This window comes from Homarus americanus, unplaced genomic scaffold (genome assembly GCF_018991925.1).
Source record: "Homarus americanus isolate GMGI-L3 unplaced genomic scaffold, GMGI_Hamer_2.0 scaffold40856, whole genome shotgun sequence".
Lineage (NCBI taxonomy): Eukaryota > Metazoa > Arthropoda > Malacostraca > Decapoda > Nephropidae > Homarus > Homarus americanus.
In genome coordinates, this window is record NW_024734615.1 from 1109338 (window position 1) to 1135258 (window position 25921).

At 36.0% G+C, this 25921-nt stretch overlaps 1 protein-coding gene across 3 annotated transcripts in view; it reads right to left on the reverse strand.

The window, feature by feature from the left end:
* LOC121870354 (ribose-phosphate pyrophosphokinase 1) overlaps positions 1-22696 on the reverse strand; it is a 24055-nt gene extending 1359 nt beyond the window's left edge. The window contains exons 1-7 of one of the 3 annotated variants that reach the window (XM_042372146.1): positions 22437-22696; positions 19947-20130; positions 13222-13302; positions 7839-8062; positions 7281-7454; positions 5993-6152; positions 3921-4067 (exon numbers count right to left, since the gene is read on the reverse strand). In XM_042372146.1, coding sequence (XP_042228080.1) covers positions 3975-4067; positions 5993-6152; positions 7281-7454; positions 7839-8062; positions 13222-13302; positions 19947-20130; positions 22437-22666 — 1146 coding nt within the window. In that variant the 5' untranslated portion in view covers positions 22667-22696 and the 3' untranslated portion in view covers positions 3921-3974. The remainder of the gene's footprint in view (positions 1-3920; positions 4068-5992; positions 6153-7280; positions 7455-7838; positions 8063-13221; positions 13303-19946; positions 20131-22436) is intronic. The other 2 variants (XM_042372145.1, XM_042372147.1) reach the window with 2 other exon arrangements.
* Between the last annotated feature and the right edge of the window lie 3225 nt (positions 22697-25921).

The window sequence follows — 25921 nt, forward strand, 5'->3', positions numbered from 1 at the left end:
CGATTTCAATGATTCACGGTAAGCAGATGGTGGCTATGGTGGCTAGCTTGCAAGCCTTTTCTCGCAGCACATCAAGTCACCCCACGCAGCATCTAATGCTGTAATCTCAAAACTTTAGTGTTTCTGTGTGAAATGGCCCCTAAAAGACTGCCTAGTGTCAGTGCTACTGATGCTAGTGGAGTGAAATGTAAAAGGCAGAATTTAGTGATGACTGACGAAGAAAGTTTTATTATTAGAGAAGTTAAAATGGGACGAGTGCAGCCGCGGCTGGTCAGTTGTTTGGTATAGGTATACAGAAGTGCACTATGGCAGTATAGGTTGCTATTCGCGGTTTTGCCAATTCGCACCATTTCTTGGAACCTATCCCTCACGAATGGCAAGGGTTTACTGTACTCTCAATACCCAGCCACCCTCTTAGCTCTGAACAGGGCTTCCTGTCTTTCAGTGTCACATTACACATCCACCTCACCATTCTCACTTCAGCTCAGTCAAGTCTACTTATGTCTTCCTCTTTAACTGCACGTTTCACTGCCATACATCACACTTCTCACACCACATACATACATTCATTCTCCCATTCACTAGCAGCAGCTCCCTAAACTTCCTCCACCCACTTCTTACTCTTGCAAATGCGCAGGCTTCACCACCCCCACCAGCACTGATCATGTCACCCAGGTAACAGAATTCATCGACACAGTCCAGGGACATAACCCCAATGTTGGGTTTATCCAGCCTTGCTGTGGGCACATGGTTACCTGCACAAACAGAATACTGAAAGTCAAGACTGTCCTGCAGTCTGCCATCAACTCCACTGGACCTCTTGTGCATTAAGTTGTCACCAACACCTTTCTTGCAGACAGCACATGGCCATTTTCTACTTTCCATCACAGGTCCCTCAACCACACCATCTCATCAATTCCATATTTTATGGCATATAAGATGCACTTTTTTGTCTGAAAAATAGCTGAAAAAATCAGCCTGCATCCTATATGTGACGTTGCGGTCTCCCGCAAGATAATAAATCTCCCCATTGCTGTCTCCAGTAGGCTAAATTCTACCAAACCCAACTCGAGAATTAAAAATTTTATCACTTACTTAAACACATTATTATTATTTTTAATTAATTAAAAAATAATTATTGTAAATATCAAAGGTTGATCTATAACTACTCTGTACTGTACTGTACTGATGACCCGAGACGATTAACATTCGTATGGCACACACCCAACTTTTCAAAGGTAGCTAAGCAGTAACCATTTCTGAACTCTTACAAGCATTAGAATCTATTAATGCTACACCTGCAACATTTATTTTTTTAATCTACAAATACCTGACACAAATGAAGATTTACAGATAGTTTTCTTTTCACATTTACATTTGTTAACATCGCTGGTGGCATTGTAGCCAGGTTAGAATGGTCTCTGTAACCAGGCTACTGGGCCAAACTGTTGTTTTTCAACTTGCATTTTTGGCAAGATATACATAACTATCTTCATTTATTTTTACTGATATACATGCACAAACCATCCTACAAACATATTGTGAAAAAGGCAAAAGAAATAATTATCCTAAAAGCAAACACATAAAAGGTATATACATTTCTTTACACACGAGTTAGTAGGGGAGCAGGAGGACAGCTGGGCAGTTGGTGGTGGTGGGGGGAGCATTGCTAGGGAATCGGCAGAGGTGGCGTCACCGTTGCTATGGTAAACAGGCAGTAAAGATGTACAGTACTTTATATGCAAATAGCAACTGTGTTAAAATTTCATTTGGATTTTATTTGCTGGTTTGGCAATAGAATATTTTTTGTTGTAACATACAGTACGCCTGGATAATTTGCGGATTTTTATTTCGCGGTTCTCTATTATTCGTGGATGACACCCTGGATATACCCAAGAATGTCTAAGGGTAGTTTTTAAGTTCCTGGCATTTTTGTGGCCAGGACAGGGAGCCATTCGTTCCAGAGAGAGTAATTTCCTTTACCTGTATTGCATATAACGGGGTGTGTGTGTGTGTGTGTGTGTGTGTGTGTGTAGACACACAAAACACATACAAATAAATACTAATGGGAAAATCCTCTCAGAAATAATCAGAAAAACATTTATTAAAAATGTTGAGTCTACCCTCAAGTGCTCTCCATGCTTTATTAATAACAGCACAGAGTGGACTTGAGGGTAGACTCTATATTTTTAATATATTTCTTTCTGATTGTATATACACACACACATACAAATAAATAATAATAGGAAAATCCTCTCACAAATAATCAGAAAAAAATATATTAAAAATGTTGAGTCTATCCTTAAGTCTACTCCGTGCTCTATTAATAACAAAGGACAGAATGGACTTGAGGGTAGACTCAGAATTTTTATTACCACTTGCACAAGGTACTACCTGACTTCAAGATTTCTCATTACACACTTTACTACTTCATGTGGTACCTTGCTAAATGCCTTCTACAAATATGATGTACAATGTTCTCTTTTCCTAGATATTTCTCTTGTAGCTGCCTGTAGTCTTCAAAGCAAAACAAGATTCCCTGATTTTTCCAGGTTTTCCAGATGTGAATTTGAAAAATACCAGGTAGATTAATTCAGTATTTATTATGACAGAATCACAACATTAGAGGCTTTCAATACTATGTACTCGTATATACTATTGGGAAATTTAAAGATGATAATTGCCACTGGCTACTGAACTGACTATTTTATTTAACCAGCTATAATCAGGATGACTATAAGGCCTTGTGATTAACATCGACACAGACCTTGACCCCCCCCGCACCACCATATTTTTCTTATCGGATTTGCGCGATTCACGTGCATCAAACTGGGTGTTCCAAGAAAGCTGGAAATCCGACAAAAAAAAAAAAAAATCGCTCTTGATTCACCTTCATGACTCTTGATAAATGTTGAACAATCCAGTCACTTAATTAAAAGAACAATTCATCTCTTGATAATATTTATTGCAGAATTAGTAGGTATAACCTGTAATATTTTGTTATTTGATGCCAACATGAAATATGATAGGTACACAAACAATTTAGTTACTGGAGTGGACTGTTTACTGGAATTTGTCCCTAAAAGTTATATTATTTATCTAGTGCATAGTACATCATTAATTTACGGTAAGATTGCTGTCAAAATAGCAATACAGTATATTTTGAAGTTGAACTGAATTCACGTACAATTCCAGGTTTCAATGTAAAATTCCCTGGCTTTTCCATCCACAAATAAAATTCCCTGCCTTCCCAGATTTTCCAGACCAGTAGAAACCCTGTCATACCTAGCATAAACCCAAAACTGCATATATATCTACTCTTTCCCATATAAATTTCTCAATCACTCTTTCTACAACCTTTATAACCTTATCTAGCAGCTTCAGGCATAAAGCAGAGAAACTTCTCCAAACATGTTTCCAGAATCAAAAGTGAGGGATTAAATGATTCCTCTTAAAAGGCAACTAAATATTACATAAGAAAGGGAAAATTATCATCATATAAAAAACAAAATATTATTATAGCTACAGAATATATAATTTACCTGTATAGTTATATGTATTATAGGAACATGGTTTAAAATTAAAAAATCACATTCCACTTATATATTTTTTTTTGTCTTATAAAAATATTTACTTGTGATATCTTCTTGGTGAAAATATTAACATTAGTATAAACTAGTGACACTAGAATACAGTATATACGTTATAATCAAACAGGAAGGATATGCACGAATACAAAAATATTAGAACACAAGAGGATGGCATCAGTGCCATAGGCCATGCTACCTATTGCTCTGGGCATTCAAATGCTGCAGAGAACACTCATATCATAAGGCTAATTCAATAAAAATTTCACTTTCTCTTTGTTTTACATACGCAAGTGAAACTTGAAAACCCAATAAACCAGGTAACATATTTACCTACCGTGTCTGCCTCATTAAATCAACTGTGGTACCCGTCACACTCATGACCGTCTACAGAGGGACTGAGTTGAAGAGGAAGGAAACTGATTCGCCATTGTGGGTTCGACGAATTGCCTCGGCCAAAATGTTGGAGACATCAATCAACTGAAAAGCAATAGCAAGTCGGGTTGGAACATGAAAATAGACCCTGTGGTACAACACAAACTATAAGACTGAATATATTCCCTGTACAGCACTTACGAGGTCTGACAATTAAGTTCGCGAACTCGCCAAGTGGCTCAACAGGCGGCGGCACTGCAACGAGTGTGAGTAGCATGCATGTGACCTTGATTCCTCGTCTTACTACCCCAATTGTGTCATCGATCTCAAACGAGTCAGACATGTGCAGTGGCAGCTATTGTATAAAGTGTGTTTTCTGGTTTTGTCACAATAATGACAGACATTGTTTTAGAACAAAGAACAAAGTTTTTCGTGAAACGGGGGGAAATTGGGCCTGAAATTCGGGACATGTTCACCCAGGTTTATAGGGATAGTGCACAAAAGAAGACATCAGTTTACTATGGATTACGTGATTTTCTGAGGGAAGAGAAGACATGACAGATGATGACAGAAAAAGACGACCAACAGCGAGCAGGACCGAGGAAAACATTGAAAAAATTAAGAGTTGTGTTGGCCAACAGGCGATTGACAGTGAGAAGCATTGCAGATGAGGTGCAGATTGACAGGGAAACAGTTAGAAAGGTTTTGACTGAAGATGAGAAAAGTTTGTGTTAAAATGGTGCTGAAAAATCCCAGTGACAAAAACAAGAATTGAAATTTACTCAGATTTTTGGAAAGAGAAGAAGCTGGAGATGACCTGCTTCACCGAGTCATTACCGGTGACGAGTCATGGGTCTACTAATTCGACCCTGAAACTAAACGGCAGAACGCTGCGGAAAATTAAAAACTCGCCGCGCCCCAAAAAACGTCTCATGTCAAAATCGAAAGAGGAGACAATGCTCATCACTTTTTTCGATTCTAAGGGTGTAGTTCACAAAGAATTTGTTCCCCCAGGGCAGGGTGTGAACCAGTTTTATTACCTCATGTGCTTAAAATACTGAAGAAAAGGTTTGACGAAAATGCCCAGAACTTTTTGTTGCCAACAAGTGGATCTTGCATCATGACAATGTGCAAGAGCACACGGCATCGATTGTGTGGTAGTTTTTAGCCGAGAAACAAATTACCTTACTGGAACTCCCTCCTTATTCACCTGACCTGGCCCTGTGTGACTTTTTTCTATTTCCTTCACTGGAGAAAACACATCAAGGGACGCATTTTCAAGATGTGGATGACATTCAAAGTAGCATGACGGCAGCTATAAAAGCTATTCCAGAAATGTTTCCAGGGGTGGAAGAAACACTGGCGTTCATGTATAGCATCGCAAGGGGAATACTCTGAGGGGGACCACAGTGCCGATCCTCAGTAAGGTACATATCTGCGCCTGTAGCATGAGTTCGCAAATTTAATTGTCAAACTATGTATATATATATTGTAAATCCCATTCAAAAGACTAACTTTACATAGGGCATGTAGAAGTATTTTTAGCTGGCTCATGCATAAAATATGTAATATAACAGTTCCATGGTATCTACTGAGTACAAAACCCTCAAAGTAGTAATAAAACATTAAATCATTTACTGATATTAACTTGACCATATTGCAATTACTTATTCTTTTTTTCATAAAATAAAAATATATGTAGGACATATGAAGAAATATTTGGCTAACTATCTTAGGGTTCAACATAAATTCTCATCCATTTATAAATACAATAATTAAATTCCATTAGCTAATTGTCTCTTCCCCATTTTTTTAATTCAATGATATACAACATGAAAGGCTGCTTCTAAATTCCATTTAACTCTTTATCACGATGATTACTACACTCCTTGAAACTTCAAAATACAGAGCAAAGATAGCTACTGAAATTTGGTTTTCCCTCATCCAAAATCTTCAGCTCCAATATTTAATATTTACTGACCCACCCAAGAATATAAATATCTATTTACCCATCATCTTTTATGCCTTACCTGAATTTTAGTAGAATCCTTCATATGTTGTTCTTGTGGTATAGTATTGGTAACAACAACAGCTTCAAAGCATGCATTGTTGATACGAGACACTGCTGGTCCAGAGAAGATACCATGGGTCAAGATGGCATAGGTTTTTGTGGCACCAGCTTCCATAAGTCTAAAGGTTTGAGAAAATGTTGTATAGCTGTGTAAAATAAGAGTTTTTGTTTCATACTTTTTCTGAACATCATATCATATACATTGGAAGGTAATTACAGTACAAAGATAAACAAAAAGGGATAAAACTTTGGATTTTGGTCAAGGATGAGCCTGGCTAATAAAAGCTAGGGTGACCCAGAACTGTCTAATTGCTGAGTTTAGGACAGAATTGGTGTTCACTTGTCAATGCCATGTAAGTGGACAAGTTAGGCAGGAGAAAAATTCTCTCTGGGCCAGGCTGTCAATAATCAAAAGCTTTCACAAGTACTAAATGAAGGTAAAAGCATGGAGTAGGGTGATTCTAGGAACCATGGATAGGGTAGGTGGTGAGGTCCATTTTAATAGGGAAATGAAGGACACCCAGATTGCTTTTTTTATAGGCAGAAGGTTATACAGTACTCATGCTAATAAAAGCTGGTATTTAGGATGTACCACTTCATCAATGGTACTGTAACTAAGTAGCATTCCTAAGTTACAGCAAACATATAATAGTGACAGTTAAATGTTATTGTACAAAAAGGTGTGGTATTACAATTATGTCCAGTACTTAGGAAAAATATGAAGTTGTTTGCAATCATATTTCCCACCTCTGCTGACAGTCGTGTAATATTTCAATGTGATTCTGATCTTTTAAAATGTTATTTTTGCATAATGTAGTATTACCGATACGTAATTTGTCTTTGTATGCCTTATTGTGGGTAAAAATACATATATAATAAATGCATCCTCAGAAAGCGTAAATTTGCTACCAGAATTTAACAGTTAATTCATGTACGGTATAATACTTCTGATAAACTTCCTACGTGCTCCTGTTTGAAATAATGAATGTATTTATCTTCATATAATTTAGCTAAATATCTTTCTCGTCAGAAACAATCATCCCAACGATTATGAATAAACTTGTTTAGAAATATATCATTACTTCAGGACAAAATCGGACAGGTTTGCAACAGCCAATCAGCTGTAACTTTTAAGGAGGGGGCGGGGCATCTTTTCTCAGCTGGGAAAATACTCACTACAGGGTATAACAATATAATTCCTCACATAATTCCAATTGCCCACAAATACACCAACAAACCATACATACTTCTCTGCAGCATGACAGATGGTCCCACAGGTGTCAGCCATATCATCCACTAGAATGGCAATGCGGTCCTTCACATCTCCTACTAAAACCATTGAAGCTACTTCATTGGCTTTCTTCCGTTCTTTATGGATCAAAGCAAATTCTATATTGAGACGATCAGCTATAGAAGTCACTCTGGAAAATAAAAAATACCATTAAGTAATATCCAATATACCTCTTGATATAATCAAGTTGGTATAACCCATACAATGTCTTAAAAACCTTGCATGTTAACAGTCACCCCAGACCACATCACTGATTTAATTAGTCCAGTACCCAGGGTTTTCACTGTATATACAGTACAATTAACAGTTCCTTCTAACTTTAAATTTCAGTATCCATTGTGTAGCAGGATTGAATGGGGAACCCCTACATAGTGGCAAGCCTTGGCCTCTTGTATACCATTTATATAGCAGATTTCTTTTAGCAGGAAAAATTTATTAATTTCATACAGAAAATTTCACAATTACTCCCACTAAATCATAACTTAGTCAAATCTATATTACACCAGACACTGACCTTTTTGCTCCTCCAGCATCAGGTGACACAATGATTGCATTTCTCCATTCTGGAATATTTTCACGAATCCACTTGAGGACTGCAGGCTCAGCATAGAGGTTGTCAACAGGAATGTCAAAGAATCCTTGAATTTGGGAAGCATGTAGGTCCATTGTGATGATGTGGTCTGCCCCTGCCACAGACAGCATGTTTGCAACCAACTTAGCAGAAATGGGGGCACGGGACTGTTAAGAAAGAAGGAGAATTACTAATGCTTTAAGTTTCATACTTTATCAGGAAAAAATATATATATATAATTTTTTTTTTAATAAATAAATCCACCTTTCACCTATAAATTACATCCAATCTGCAGAGAAAAACCTTGTGGTACATGCAAAAACCATTAAATTTCCAGAAAATTAAGCTTTCATTAAACTAAGGCAAAAAGATATGCAGAAGGCACAGGTAATGAAAACTTATTTTACAGCTACACAAGTTAGTGTATTGGTTAGTAAAGGAAAGTGACTACAATCATAGCCTACATACAAAAATTCTAAACATAAAAGACAGAACTCTGTACTATATATGGCAGTTTATGTGATGAAAATGCATCCCTAGAGGAATGTGTTGCACAATAAAGGAATATCTCTATCAATTTAATTTAAGGGTACTGTAGTATGTTTTCATATAAAAGCATTGAACTCTCGTATTAAAAATAAAGGGTATGAATGCAATATTGCAGCAATTTAATTAAACAGAAAATGAAGCGGATTTATAAACATGCATCAAAATACCATATTCCATGCTTTCAGCATTCATTATACTGTATCATAAACATCACCAGTACCATGTAACAAAAATACTGGTAAATGATATGAAAAATATTAATGGCTCGGGATATAAAAAAAAGGATGGACTTAAAAATAAACTGAGGAAAATCATCTAGATATAAGCTTGGCAATAAACATAACTTAGAAAGACTAGACAAAATCAGCAGTAAGTGCAAGTACTGTAAAAATAAATGCTTTCCTGTTCTTAGCACTTGATAGAAGTACATGTACCCCAGTGAATATGAATAAAGTACTTCATAAGGTTAACATTCATTCACATAAGTGAACAATTAGGTTGTTCTTAATGTTTATTAAAATCAGACATGGACATTCAAGATATACACAAGCAATATAAACTAGGTTTTTTTTAAACTAAAAACACACACACAAAATTAACATTTAACGGACTTGAAAAACTTAAATTGCTGAAATTAGACTACTGTACTCTGTTTACAGACCAAGTTTTAGCAACCATAGTACTGTACAAAAAATTATATGTATGTACAGTATATTAAATCACGGTTGTACACACTTCTCAAAAAAAATTTAAGTCTAGTCAAATTAAATGAAAGCCATTGCAAATAGTACAACCAATGACCAAAATTGAATTAAAAAAAAAAATTGCTTGGTTTAGCAGTACAGGTATGTCTAACATTCCCAGGCATCATCACACATTCATACTAAAGTAGAAATTGATCCATTCCATCTATGAAAAATTGTACACTGGAAACCATACAAATCACATGTGAAGGGACTGATTGACAGCTTCATGTCTGTCTACTCCTAAATGTTTGGTCATGGGAATAAAAAATTAATACTATAAATTACACAATGTCCCATTATACAGTACAGAGGCAATGTCATAAGAATTAAGACTATGCCCAGTAAAACAACCCAAGCTTTCAATGATATTATACTATGTGTTAGGCTGCATCTTCTAAGAAATCCCAAAATATAATCCATTACTGTATATAAATGATAGTTTACCTTTCTCCTTCACATCATCCACAAAATACTTTGCAACATGAAACTAATGAAAACTCCTCATGATGCTACTTAAATCTACAGATATAACCAAGATGTGTTTAATTACATATTTGGATATATAAATAAACAAACATAGAATGGAAAATCAATACTGTATAGTGTAGTATCTACATTGCCTCACTCTTCGAGGGGACTCTTGCTGTGAGGGGATGGCCATGACATAAGTGCTTCAATGCTATCTTATCACTACATATCTATGCCCTCTCTATTACCCTTCTCCACCTTTACCTCCCACAACTTAGGCAGTCTCCCAAACTTAATACAGTTACATTGTCCGTGTGCACCTTCTATACTACGTACTGCACTCTACTTGTATCCTTTTCACATGTCCATGCCACCCCAGTAAATCTCTCCACCCATGCCACAATATTTATACTCACTGGTCTCTGCCATTCCATACACCTAAAACACTTCACTATTTCTTGCCCATTCTCTTCTGATAACCAAAGGTGTGTCCCTCAGGTGACTTACTCCTGCAATACAATACAAACTGTGTCCCTTCTTTACCCACATTCCTTCCCTTAATATTTCTCGGTTCTCAGTACCAATACCAAATACCTGTACTGTATTTGCAACATTTAAGCTCTTTCAAAATTTCACTCTTCATACTATGTTCCAATTTGCTAGAGTTTTCTTTACAGTATGGTTTATCAAAATCCCAAAAGTAAAATTCCTTACTCTTAAAAACAAGCTTTACTCTTCCTAACAATTAATTTAAAATTTCCTTCAATTATATGCCTTGTCAAAAGTTATTTACCATATTTTAAAGTTCCTGTTTACCTTCCATCCAAATTGCTGCATCATATAAATTAAGACCTTCCAGCTCCACTCCTTCCAAAACTACCAAAGCCTCACTGACCATACCATTCACATTATACTGTACACTGAACAACCTCCCTCCGACTTTCCTCTCAAAGCTCGCACTTACCATAGTAATTTACTAAATTTCAAATATGCCTTACTATGTCATAGAATGGCGTAGATCCTCAGCAACTCCCACCGAGCCATCTAATCTATCTTATACGCATTCTCCTTATGTGTAATTGATGCATTTAGTTTCGTTTCCCAACATACTTTTTGGGGCAATTTTACAACAACAAAATTACATAAATAAAATAGTGTCCAAAAATCCTACCTCTCTAAATTCTCCATTCTTCATCTATCTTGTGCTTCGTTCCCACACCCTATCAAGTTACAATCCTACTGTAAAGTTTCCCAAATTTCACAATCTTCCTTACCTTTCCCTTACATGAGTCATATTTTAGCCTTCAACAATTCATCTGGTACAGTACTATCTACAGTACACTCTTAATACTATAATATGCCATGTCTCAACATCAGTGCTCACATACCATGCACTCCTGGAGTTTTCCCTATTTCAATTTATCACATTTCCTACTAATTAGATGCTTCCTTAATTTAGCAGGGAATGTGCAAGAATAAATATCGAGTTTCTCGAGCATGGGTAGGTTTCATTCCAAAAATGTTCGCATAAACTGAACAACTACTATCTAAATATAAATTCAGCAATGCATTCCACAACCTACAGTATACTACTCCCCTGCCCCAGACCTATTTCTACAGGGGTATTAATATCATTCAATGATCATCAAGTAAACGAAAAGAACATTGCAAATAAAGCCTCAAATACTCACCCACATAGAGAGGCATGCTCTCACTGTTATCATCATATATTTTTGTATTAAAAATATATATACTGTACAGTACTGTGTATTGTATAAATTATTATTTTTATTCAAACAAACCCACCATATACTGATAACCAGAGTGTTTTGTTGGTCTTCAGCAATACCAGACTTATGTAAGGTACACACATTACTATTCTCTCTAGCATATTTCATCGAAAAAAATTTAAATTTATAATTCATTACTTTATTTCCAATACAAACCCACCAGATTTCAAGGTACTAAAACATAAATACAGCATATGGAATATTTAGCATGGTACTTGCTATTTGGATGGGAATTGGACTCTTTGGGTTAATGACCTTGCGAGGCTTCATGCACACCAAATTTATAATACATGTATTGGTCATGTAGCAATTTGTGCCTCCTCATGTGTAGGCGAGTTTGTCTTCATGGTAGTGCAGATTACTGTCACAAATAATTTCACACTTAAAAGTAAACTCATGCTGCACAGGTAGTGGTAATGATGTTCAGTGATGGTTTTATTATATTTTATACTTGCATTTACCATATATTATTTCTTTTCATTATTCAATAATCTATCCACATATGTATTTCATTCTGGGATTGTCTTGGAACCAATGTGTCAAGTGTGATAGCCCGAGTTTTATTCTAGTACTGGCGACTACATCCCCCTAAAGTTAACCATCAACACATAAGACACAAGGCGACCTTTGGAGACATCTTGGTAGGAAAAGAGTTCATCTTATATAATGGGAAATTAAGGTACAGTACTTGGTGTTGTTTATAATATTATGTCCTCCCTTACATTTTCTTTTGTACCTCTAGTTGCCCTCCTTTCTCCATCCCCCAATATGAAATCTTGCCTCTTTCCATCATTATGTACAGTATTCCTTCCACCTGTCTTCACATCTCACCCATTTCCATTCATACTCTTACCGTTTATTTTCTATCCTAACACACTCATTTCCCCTCCTGTTATTTCTTTTAGAGTTTTCCATTTTTAAATTAATCACTGTTGAACCATCTTCCCAATTCTCACCCATTCCTTCACTAGAATCATACACCTTTTATTCACCCTTTTACTCTCCTCTCTATATTCCCATTTCCTGCTATCCTTAATATCTACCAATACTGGACATTCTTCTGCAATGTTCTTCATATGCTCCTCTCTACCTTGCCACTACCTCTTTATTTCTTTTGTCCACCATGCACCTGCAGCCCTTTTAATTCTGACTCATTTTTTCTCATATACCTGTACAGTACTGATTTTATCATCTCATTTACACCCTTTTGCTATCCTTTTACACATTTTTAAAATACTGTACATTACTTCACTTTACTTTATTTATCCTCTTCACCACTGGTCAGCATTTCCTTAATGGAGTTTATTTCAAAGGATTTGTACAGTATTTTCATACTGTACAGTACTTCATTCCACACAAATTTCTTCAAAAAATTTAGTATCTATTTAACATCAATGACAAGTTGTGCATATAGCTGAATGTCAGTCGTGCATAAGTTGAGTTTATCATCAAGTTAGATTGTAAATGATTGTACCTGTACTAACAAATTATAATTTTGCTTCTTACATTCTAATTCCAGGTTCTACAGACCTTTGTTGCTGCTGCAATGTTCTTATTTTGCTTATGCCCTCATTATTTAGCAAAAAATATTTAATTATGATATAGCCTCAACATTAAGGTTTCAGGTTTACCGTAATCGTAAAAGAGACAATTTTCCTACGACCATAACGAATGATTTTATCATTCAAGAGAAAAATTTTCCCTTATGGCAACCACCTCAGAGAGCATGTGTGACATCACAGAAACTGTCACACAAAGCAAGAGGATACCCACTTTAGCACCAGAAGTAGCTCCTATTACTTCAGCTGGACGTCGCATCCAATCCTGTCCAACCTTTTCTGGTATTTCAGGACGCTAGGTGATGAATATTCAGATATCTTATTTTAAATCTGATGAAATAAAACTGCAACAAAATACTGAGCTATTCTTGATTATTGGTACTAAGAAAAACAATAAGAAAAATTATGACCTATTAATCAAATTCTGAAGTAGAGTACAAAATCTTGAAATCCACAAACTCACAAAAAAGAAAAACCAATTCATGAAAAATCAATAAATAAACTTCCTATACTGAAAAGATATATAGTGGAGGAAGTTGGTATATTTGGATTTTTTTTTATAAAACATAGGATAACAGTGACAGCAGTAAGTTCAAATGAAGATCAAATGAACATTAGAATTTATAAAGATCATTCTGAGAAACCATAATCACTTGAAAACTTTGCTGAAATCAAATTAGGTGGCAATATGGGCCACATGAAAAGAATAATTCACAGGAAAATTATATATAATAAATAGTTCTATCTATTTTTTTTCTAACCTAACAAAGCGGTGAAATATTTAATTAATTTCACCAAGATATCACACCGAGTGAAACTTTATTTACTATTTTCCAACATATTACTTTTATGATTTCACCAAAAAATTAACTAATAATACTGTACAGTACAGGCAGTCCTCGCTATACAAAAGGGATGCATTCTGCAAAATTTGTGCGTAAAGCTAAAATTTGAATAGTGAAAGCAATTATTCCAGCCATAAGGTTATAAATTGGGGATGTAATCTTTGGGGCTGACTTTCAGACAGCTTACTACACCAAACTATACAGTATACAAAAAGTATAATAAATCAATACAAACTATCTCTAATTGTATAATCAAATGAGTGCAAGAAGTCTTTCGGTTATGAATGGATTGCATTGCATGTTTTTGTACGTAAGTTGTTCATTTGGAACTCAGAACTGAAATTCTCAAGAGATATAATGGTAGAAATGGTGGTTAGGTTCCCAAGCCAGCCCACAAAAGCCTACTAAATTCAAAAATATGTTGCAATACTGTGCATTTACAATGAATAATACATTCCATGTGTAAAATCCAATTGTGGGGAAAACAAAAATATGAGAAAACCATAGACTTTCAAAGCTATATTATGTTGTACAACAGGCCAAACCATACCTGCAAGAACTCGGCCTGGTCAGACCCCATGATCAACACCCAAACTTTGGTGCTTACCGAGAGTTAGATTATAAATTTGTTGTTTACCACCACAACAATGTCAAAAAGGTCAAAGGTACCCCAATGGGGAAATTTAAAAGATTAAATCAGAATTCATTCTATTATAATGGGACTGGAATTGGTGTTCACTAGTTTCCATAGCAATCAACATTACACATGCCTGAAAATTGATTATCTTATGATAGTTTTGAGCTCTTTTTATTCTAATTACAATTTTCAATCCTTATTTAAATCTTACTCCTTTGAAAAACTATAAACTATACTGTATATTCTCTTATAATTCCTTAATAAATAATCACGCACGCACACAAACAGAGAGCTTGGAGGAGGCAAGGGGGATAAAGGCTCTTGAAATTGGCACAACAGGAAAAACGCATCAACAAAAATAAGTTGTACATTGTAAAAAAATTTCATTCATTCATGAACTTCACATACGCAAAATACTGTATCTATTGTTATCCCTTGTTTAACGGTGAGGTTGCAATCCAAAAAACCCTAGTATTAAGCGAAATTATCACTAAACGAGGGATAACATGGAGTGCAACCAACAGGTTCAAAAGGTAGCCCGGCAGTAAACACTGAGTATAGGTGTCTCCCAATTTACAATATTCCGCTTTAACAATGATGATTTATTAAGAACGCCCCCTATTTACGATGTAAACATTCCGCTTGAACAATGGTCATCATCCAGCCAATGCAGATGCATCTCTCAGTTCACTTGTTAGCTGCAGTCTACCCAAACACCGCCACCTGGTGCACCAGAGTACCAAGCTTTGTTCCATGGTGACCGCACATGGCTGTGATTGTGTAACTCAACACTATCGGTCAGTATCGGTGTTGTTACTTATCATTGGTATTTTTTTTTATAGTGAAAGGGCTTCACTAACATTCACAATGTACAGGACTTGTACTCTGTTTTTCTGACTGTGAAGTGATTTTTGCTATGTTATTTTGTGACTACAAAGTGATTTGCTTCTATTGTTGTGAACACAATATGAGCAGTGTTAGCCGCAATAATGTTATCATTCGCTGTTTTTCTAACATGTGTTTTTGCTCTGTTTTTGTGACTGTGAAGCGAGCAGTGTAACTTTTAAAATATTTGGGAAGGCCAAGGCACCCTGGACATTGTGAAGCAGCTTGAAACTCCCCAGTGGCTGTCGGAATCAGAGTGACGTCTCCATTCCACCTTCAAGAGTCCCCTTAGCCATGAAGGGGACATGTAATGATGACAAGGTTTGTTCTTAATGATGTGGCGAGTGTTGAGTTGTTTTGTAGGTGTTATAATGCCACTTTATGACATTTTGACCTGCGATGGGCAATTCAGAAACCTGAACCCACATAAATAGCAGGATACCTGTACAGTGCTGTACTCCCTAATAATAATACTAAATGAGTTTGTTATAAATGGGTTTGAAGTTAAACAAATTATTTATTAACAAGCTTCTATATAAATTATGTGGTTCAGAGTTAAATGATTTAGTGAGCAATAGTTAGCCTAATTAGAAAAAATTCAAATTGCATACATCAAAAATGAAAAAAAAATCCTAAGATAAACAATAAAATTAACACTGTACATAGCATACCATAAAATACAGTAACATATATTTTATGTAAAAAAAAAAATATTAAAAAAAAATAAATAAATAAATCTTCCATATTCAAACCATCCTCTGGGCAATGTGACACAGTTCAGCTGGGCAGTCAACCAGCTGACTTAGAGATGTGTAGCTGCTGCTGCGCAAATGTGTATGCCATGACGCCATATTGGGGGAGGGAGTCGGGGACCATGGCTGGGCTCACGACGCTGTTACAGCCCACTCATGGTCTCCACAAAAACGTTCACTTCACACACATACACACCCATGCTCTTCATTTTTCTTACTTTACAGTTTTACATTATATTTTCTTCCTAAGCCACATTAGAGAATTGTAATGATTTTTCCACAACTTTTATAGTTTTATTATATGTATCAATGGTAACATGCCATCTCACAGGCTACCTCATCCCTAGTTTTTCCCCTTCCCAGTGAGTCACACTATCACCGAACCAAATTGTCTTTTTTTTTTACACTAAACCAAATTAACGTTAAGTGAATTAGCACTAAACGGGGAATACCTGTATAGCAAGAGTGTGTATAGCGAGGACTTCCTATACATGCACTAGATCTAGGAGTTAAAATATATGCACTTATTTACTCACAAAATAATTTATTCCTAATTAGACTAATCCTCAAGAACATTGCAGCTATTAAATTCTCAAACATTGCAGCTATGCAACTGCCTTAATATTCTGACAAACTAAGACAATGAATTTCATCATGAGGTTTGTTAAGTTTTGCAAAACATTACTAAAAAAAGGGGGATTAAAAAAGCAAGAGTGCTTTCTATTGAAAGCATATGCTACACAACCAAGGCGAGAAGTGAAACAAAATATGCTGTACAGGGTATATACAGTGAGTTCTGCTATAACGCGTGTTTTGATAACGCGAATTTGCTCTAACGCGATTTATGAATTAGGAACCATATTTGTATAACGCGAACGCTTGTTTGCTATAACGCGATTTTTGCTTACAAGAAGCGTTCTGGTGATAGAATTCCCGGTTATGATTGTAAAAGAAAGGATATAACACTTGAAGAGAAGCTCGATTTTATCAACCTCAAAATCACCCTTCTCCCCCATCAAGTAAAGTGTTACATTTACTGTATGATTTCATTATTAGATATGAATGTAACATTTATTTAGACTGTGCTATCCTTTGTGTTAGGCTAACAACTAAATTTTTTCGATTTCGAGTAATCTGCACCTAACCCTATTTTCTCCATAAGCCCTGTTATTTCTATTACGCGATTTTCTATAACACGATATTTTACAAGAACACAATTATCGCGTTATAGCAGAACTACCTGTACAAAAATCAAGAAAATTATACTAAAGAAGCACTACCATCTAGTCTAAAAGGTTAATAATATACAATTCTACGAGGGAACTAGCCACAAGAAAATCAAGGCCAACTACAACAAACTACAAACATGAATAAATACAGTACTGTATACAGTTATAGCAGCCTCAAGCCCAGTTAATATGAATTACTGTACATGTATGCTACACATATGGTACATTGATAAGTTCATTTCGATGAAGGACACAAAGTAAACACTATTATACAAGCAGATGATTAAAGAAATTATCCTCTTTTTACCCTTGAGGGGCAAAAGAGTTGAGAATGGAAAAATCTGCAGTGGTTATAATATGAATTGTCAACACTGCTATTTAATTTTGCATTTGCTCTGCACAACCAATTTTGTAATAAAACAAAGCAACATAGTGCATGATTTGTCCCCGAGCCAATCAGGTCTGCATCTTGGAAGAATCTTTCAATCATCCTTGGTCCAATCCCAACTTAATGGGATAGCTCAGATGCATCAAAACATAAAGAAAATAAATCTAACCTAAACAGGATTTGTACAATTTATATAAAATAAAAATATAATCGTTATCATATAAAAAGGCTACACTTAAAATAAATTATAGTATGTTATCAATTTATTACTTTTATTTATTCTATTTTCTATAAAGCAGCTTGTGGCTCAAAATTTACTTTTGTATTTTAAGGAAATTATCCATGCTAATAAGTGCTGTAATAAGATTCAAGTTTACTGCAATCTCTTCATTTCCAGTAATACATGGTGAAAATATGGCTGCTATTCATATTTAATTTTCTATTTTGTAGCTCATATATTCCTCTCATGTATCAAAGTTTTTTATCATTGAGATATTCAAATAAAATTATATCAAAATTTTTTGGTGCTGCTACTCAAGTGTTGAATTCTTATGCCGTAAGACTGATCAGTTAAAAAAAGATAACTTGCATTCAGAAAAAAAAAAACAGTACCTGTTTCAGCCAGTTATTTTGTCAGTAAAATCTGATTTTTTTTTAACAAGAACCTGTCAATTACCCACCTTTCCCTAATAGTCCCAGAGGCCTGATGGTCTAACAGGGGCAGTCTAGATACAGTACACAGAATACTAAGTCATCGGTGCACAAGAAAGCAATGTGGCTAGCACTGCAATCATCTGTCTCCCTAACAATGAAGCTAGGTACAAATTCACAGTTTGGTAGGCTGGGGATGCCCCAGGTGCAAACCAAAAACCCTTAACACAGTTAGTGAGAACTGCATCCACTCAGCTGCTACATCCCTCAAAATTCCAGGGATGTTTAATGGTATCAGTGTAATTTCACTTTGATGAAGAGATGAAGGTTGAAAAGAAATTCAAGTACTGTACAAGTGTATTTGGAAGCAAAGTTAACATGGAGGAAAGTAGAAAACCCAAAGTAAACAAAACAGCAAATCAAGGAAAAAACAATTGGCACCTGTAGAACACTAATAACTGTACTGCTTATCGAATAATTGTGAATCATGAGCTTTGAAGTCGTGTTGACCATGATCCTAGTAACATAAACGACTCTGACGATTCATCTTAAGTGCTAGAAAACTGTTATGGAATGTAAATCAATGTGGATGACATGTACCCAATTTATATGATGTAGTGGGTGAGCAAGAATGGGTGAATATTTATTTGTTGTATACTTGTATGTACTTCTTTGTTGCTACCTACTGTACATGTGGAACTCTCCCAATTATTTTTCCCCTTCTTTGAGGTTTCTTACCCTTTGATCCACCCTAAATAAAAGAGAAGTAAAACTGATGGTTTAGACACACAAAACAGAAAAATGATTATCAGATAAAAGCCTAAACTTAAGTATGTGGCAGAATTAATAATAGGAAAATGACTCGGGTATAAAGAAATTTTAAATATTTGTTTGTCATATACAGGGTATATGTAAAGCATAATTCCTTTGCATAAACATCCATAAAAAAGATAATAAAATTTCTATTTAAAATCTAACTGAAAAAATTTCATGCAAAACTATAGAAACAGAATGTGTATACAACAGTGCTCCTATTCTCCTGTAATTCAAAATATGGGTGACCTAGTTCAATATTATTAGTATTTCCCAGATTTGAGGCAAGGTAACCTTACATGTACAAAATTTTCCAAATATTAAATCAATACTGTACATCTCCATTTAATCTGATGTCCAAAACACATAGCTAAGCACAATGAGCATTACTAAAAGCTGCTTAGTATGTTGATTTAGCAATAAAAAATGTGGGCAGTCCGAGTGAAAACTGACATTTTCTAAATCTCCCGGTTAAGAAGATAAAATTGGCCTCGGAAAATTTGGACTATTTTTAAGATTAATTTCTGTAATTAAATCAAGTCACACGAGTGATGGATTCTGGGAACCTTGGTATCAAACTATTAAACCTGTTCACTGCACATGAGTTGCCTAATATACACCGAGTAAGTTTATGAAATTCCATTTGTATCATGGCATCCTTTCACTAGTAATATATAATAAAATGGTAAAAATTTCCACTCTTCAAATAAAACTTTAACTCATACTTAGCTAAACTAACCTTGTCCTTCTTGTCCTGTCTAGCATATGGAAAGCATGGAATGACAGCAGTAACACGAGCAGCAGAGGCAATTTTGCATGCATTTATCATAATCAGCATTTCCATTAAATTATCGTTGATCTCGCCACAACCACTCTGAACAATGTAGACATCTTCACCTCGCACACTCTCCCCAATCTCCACACTGAAAGACAAATTTCCATAAAAAACAGTAGTGAGGGTACTGTACATATATTCTTAAATATAAATAACAAATGTAATCATGTAAAGTTCAAATTCCATTAGAAAATCATACACTATTACCGGTATCATTATAATTCATCTTTTACATTTTTTCATCAATCATTTCACGCACTTATCAGTTTACTAATTCTTCAAGCAGTCAGTATTTTTTATTTCTTGTCATGACCTTCATTGCCTAGAGTTAGTGCATGAAAAAGCCAGAGTACAGTAAGTACTCCCATAACGGCTCATTTCACTGTGTGATTTGGTTATAGTTATAACACGATAAATTTATTAGGGAACACCTTTTCCAGTGTGATTGCAATTTGACAAAAAATGCAATCTGAGAAAACATGTTACTGACCAAACCGGATACACGGTCAAACAAGGCGTAGCACTACACAAGTGGATGCGGTGTACCTATGCACTCACCCACGCAGTTGTTTAAATTTCTTCAAAATCGGATGTGCAATCGTAGACATTACTTCTGCTTACTAACTTTTCTGCTTTGTGACCGCGTGGTAAAGGTGTGAAGCATTATGGTAGTGGTGTTCAGCAAGTGAAATGAAGAAAAACCATAGCACTTGAGCAGAAATTAGATATGATAAAGAGGTATGAGCGAAGTGAAAAAACACACAACACTATCAAAGCCACCAGTTACCGAATCCATGCTTTGCAGAGAGTGATGACTTTAAGTAACAAATTTGAGTTACTTAATTACCTTGCTGGAGGTGATAGTGCAGCCATTATGGTGTTAATGTGTCAACTGTGAACTTAATCTGGAAAAATGGGGCAAATATTCATGCAAGTGAACAAACTGGGTAGACGACAAAATGTGTTGACTTGGCAGATTTTTTGGAAGAGTATTTATGGTAAATAATTAATTTCTTCACGTACAAAGCACATACACATCATTTTAGTGTCGTGATCAGCTTTCACCGCATTTTACCCCCCAATTTCTTGCATCCTTCATGCCCTTCCCACTACAGGTGATTTATGATCGTAGATAGAGAAAACTAAAAAAAAATACTCATAATTAAAATAAAAAGTTGTCACCTGTTTTAAAATACTTACAATAATGATAAGAACATCTGTGAACAAAATTAACAAGTTTTGCTTTGTTGGGTTAGGTTAGGCCCTAGGAACCAAAAATCCTTTATATGACATTGGTCATAACTCAAAAATTTTACGTGCAAGATATAGGTACAGCAACTGTTAGCAAAACACTGATGTCTTTGGTATGGCAGCCTTCCTCCTGACTAACCTAAGCAGAAGGAAGCACTGCATAGCTACTGCATTTTCCGCATGAGCGAATCTTTGCCGTACCATTAACCACACAGTCCATCAATATGGTAGCCGTATCTGCATCCGGTGTGATAATTATATATGCATTTCCCCAAGCTTTCATTACTACTGCATTCAGCATGAAAAACTGTATTAAATAATGTTTTTTTTTCATACCTAAATCGTTTGATGGTGTTTGCAAAAAAACTATCAAATATATAATACAGTAGTACAGTGACACTAACAGTGAAAAAGGTGTTGCAGTGGGTCTACTGTATATACTTCTCGCCCACCCTTTACATATTACTGCTGTAGTGGCCACTGTTTGTTGATGTACAATGTTTAAATGATGAACAAAATGTGAACTTTTATTACATGTCTATTTAAGAATAAATATCTGTATATCCATCTGACTTAGTTCTTGTCAGCAACACGCCAGAGAGATAAAGTGGCTATTCAATGCTAATTAAACTTGAGTCGCCCCTGATGATGCCACTACTTTGATACTTTTATTATTTTGTTCCACTTTTCTACTAAAGTTAATGTATATTTTCACTTAGCTAAATTTCATTGACTGACGCTAGACAGTAACTAACAACACAAAAAAGCCATCTTTCTCTTAAATAAATAAATAAATAACCAAGCGACAGGTAGTTGGTGTGGCAGCCACTGCTCAGCTGACCACAGCACCACGCATCACACTAACCCTACATCCTGCAAAGTTGCTAACCCTATTTTTGCATTATCATTAGGAATATCAAAAAAATTTATATTACAAATTAAAATTATGGAGTGCAGGACGTAAATATTAGACATATACTGAAATGACACTCATTGATTAGCCCGAAATATCGAGGAATAATGCTGCAACGCAAATCTATTCAAAGTTACGAAATTACGCATTACTGTTGAACATAAATACTTTTGAAAAAATCATCGAATTTGAAACATATTCTAAGCATACTGGGGCTATAAGAACCTTACCAGGTCTCCAAATTTGAAAACTTCTTGGTAACCACCTTCCCTAGATCAATGCCAAGACGGTCCACAACCCGCTGGGCAAGGTCCGGATGAGAGGAACCCGAGAATATCTTGATATTAGGCATCCTTAAGGGTGGGTATTCTAACCAGGGAGGATCACTAGGGAGGAGGGCGAGACAATTAATGTCCAGCGTTGTTATGTCTGACTTCTCCTTTGCCACTGATCCTAGCATTCCAACAACGCACAGGGGTCGCTTACAATTTACAAAGGTATGTCTCAAGTCTACGAAAAAGCTACAAAAATATCATGCGGATATATATATATATATATAAAAATATATATACTTGTATACTGTATACATACATATATTTCTATACAATAAATATATCAAAATATATAAATATGTGTAAATATTGCTAAATTGTTCTTATCTACGATGTCTTGGATTTACAGATATAAAACTTGCTTAGCCACAAACTGGTCATGGCGGATTTTTTTTTTGTACATGCCCGAATGTAAAATAATGACTAAAAAGTAAATACCTTGTAATTGTCTTAAACATCTTTAAATTGTTAAATATACTGAATGGTTTCCTTGCCAGTTTAATCAATTTAACCATTCTTCGTAAATTTCGTGTAATTTCTAAAGGGGCTCCAGGCAATTTAACAATCATTACCTTGAACGAGGATTCAAATCAATGGTACTATTATATTTGTGGAAAGGTTTTTCATTTTCATTTTAGCATTAAGTGAAATTGACCTCCATATTGTTAACTTTGTTTATTTATCTATCCAAGTCTTACATCGGGACAGACATGGAAAGAGTATGATCTAGATTCTAGTGCAGTGGTTCATATTAACTATTTTGAGTCACTACCCCATTTTTTCCCAAAGCTAACATCATATCGACCCCCACCACGCCTAAATGACGTCTGACGTTGTACACTCTTCCATAGAAATGTTTGCCGACGACGCCAAGTTATTTCGGGAAATCAAGTACCATGCGGACTGTGAAGAGCTGCAGAAGGATCTCTGTGAGCTTCAAGAATAGTCGAAGAAATGGCTGTTGAGATTCAATGTCACGAAGTGTAAGAGGGTGCACCTGGGGCGTACCAACGGGATGAAGAAACTGCACTATTTGAGACTGAATGCGAGAAGAACCTAGGTGTGTATATTGACAATGAGTTGAAGTTGTAGGGCCATTGAGAGGAGAGGGTAAATCAGGCAAATACATTATTGGGTCTTGTAAGAAGGTCGTTCAGATATCTACAGGGTTCGTCCCTCGTAACGATCTTCAAGAGTGAAGTGCTTCCCCATCTGGAGTACTGTACTGTCACCCCGTCTGGTCCCCGAGATGCCAGGGACTGTCAGTTAGTTGAAACTATTCAAGGGAGATCCACTTAGACCGGTCCGACTAATTACCCAAATGTACCCAAATGTAGCCGCAATGAAGTCAAATGATGGTCCTACATGAATAAATCGGACTGCCAATCACTTCTCGACTAGTATTTGGTGTCACAAAGTAAAAAAAAAATTGGAAAACTTACTTTAATCTGAGTTAATAGATCGCGTGCATGTACCGAGGGAGCGAGTAATTACCCAAATGTAGTCGCAATGAAGTCAAATGATGGTCCTACAAGCGTAAATCGGGCTGTGAATCACTTCTCGATTATTATTTGGTGTCATAAAGTCACAAAAAATTGGTAAACTTAATTTAATCTGAGTTGTGTTAGGTTAGGTTAGGTTAGGTACATGCACTCGATCTATTAACTCAGATTAGATTAAGTTTACCAATTTTTTGTGACTTCGTGACACCAAATACCAGTCGAGAAGTGATTGGCAGTCCTATTTATTCTTGTAGGACCATCATTTGACTTCATTGCGGCTACATTTGGGTAATTAGTCGGACCCCCACTAGACTGGTGCCTGCACTTCGGCTCCTCAACTACCCTGAGAGATTGGAGCGCCTGAACTTGCCTAGCTTATATTACAGTCGGGCAAGGGGCGACCTAATTGAGGTGTATAAGCATCTCAAGGGGCACTACCCAGTCGAGTATCCTTACTTGGAGCTGACGGACGCTCGCCCCACAAAGGGTCACAGCTCAAAATTGAAGAAGCAGCAGGTCCGGAAAACTGTGAGGGCAAACTTTTTCGGAGTGAGAGTTGTGAACTCTTGGAACAATCTACCAGAAAGTGTTGTGACGGCACTGAGTATGAGCTCTTTCAAGAGCAGACTTGACCAACACTGCAGCAGGTTCAGGTACATTCAGGAGCCGGTGCATGGCCAATACTTGCCAACAGTGCGTAAGACAGTGACCGATCGCCCAAGCGGCTAACGAGCCGATCAGTGGTGAAGAGGATACAAGTAAAGTAAAGTATTAGTAGTACAGTGGTAACGCGGTTTCTTCTTGTACTAATACCAGATAGGTCAACCGTCCATACGGCTAGTAAGCCGAAAAGTGGTAAACATAATAAAAATATACCTAATCAAATACCGTCAGCCATCAACTGCGCTAATACTTTTACAGATTTTCCTGGATTTGTGATTCGACTACCTGGACTTATTATAAGACCAGGCGAACTAAAGAGTCCAGGAAAGTCACAAGAAAAAACAAGTTACAGAAAAAAAGGCACGTAAAAAAAGTAACCTAACTGAACCTAACCTACGTGCAATGCCATCATATACAGTACTGTATATTGTGTTGTCAATGTGTACAAGTCATGTGACTTTTTTACCTGTGACTTTAATTCTGTTCACCGAACCAAACATACTGCAAGTGTTATAAAATCAATAATATATCACTCTTGTAGTGTGTTTGGCTATTCTATTTACAAAGACACTTCGGGTTAGTACTAGGAAATGGGAAGAAGAAAATATCGTACAAAATAAAGTATATTCTTAATCTGGGTGAGAGATGTTGTTCGTAAGTAAGATGGCGATCTGATTGTTCTAGAATCTAGATCTAGGATGATCAGCAGTAACTCCATCCCGCCCAGCAGCGGCAGCAGAGAGGGGGGGGGGGGCTTAGATTGGTTGGTTTCCTCGACACCTCCATGAAAGCAATCTGCCACACTATCACAATCAAAATATGAAGAACGAAAGGTAGGATAGTGGTAGAGTTGCTTGGAAAAAGGTGAAGATAAATTCGTTGAGCTTTTATATCAAAGATGGACGGAGCGAGTTGGAGAGGAAGAATTTTGAGTTTTTCATCCTGAAAATATTGAAGTATTCGTAGAATTTTTTTAGTAAAAGCGGGAGACAGATCTTAGAGCTTTTATGTCTAATTTATGAGTAGATGGTGAAGGAGGAAGACTTTTGAATCCTCGGTTTTAAATTTCAAGGTATTCGTAGAGTGGAAAGTCCTTTTCACATATGATCTCCGTTAATTTTGTTTCTTCGTATCATTGGAACATGTGTCATGTGACACGTCTCCTTACTATTGATACGACCTATAGGCGCATCTCGCTTTCTTGACACTGAAACTTAA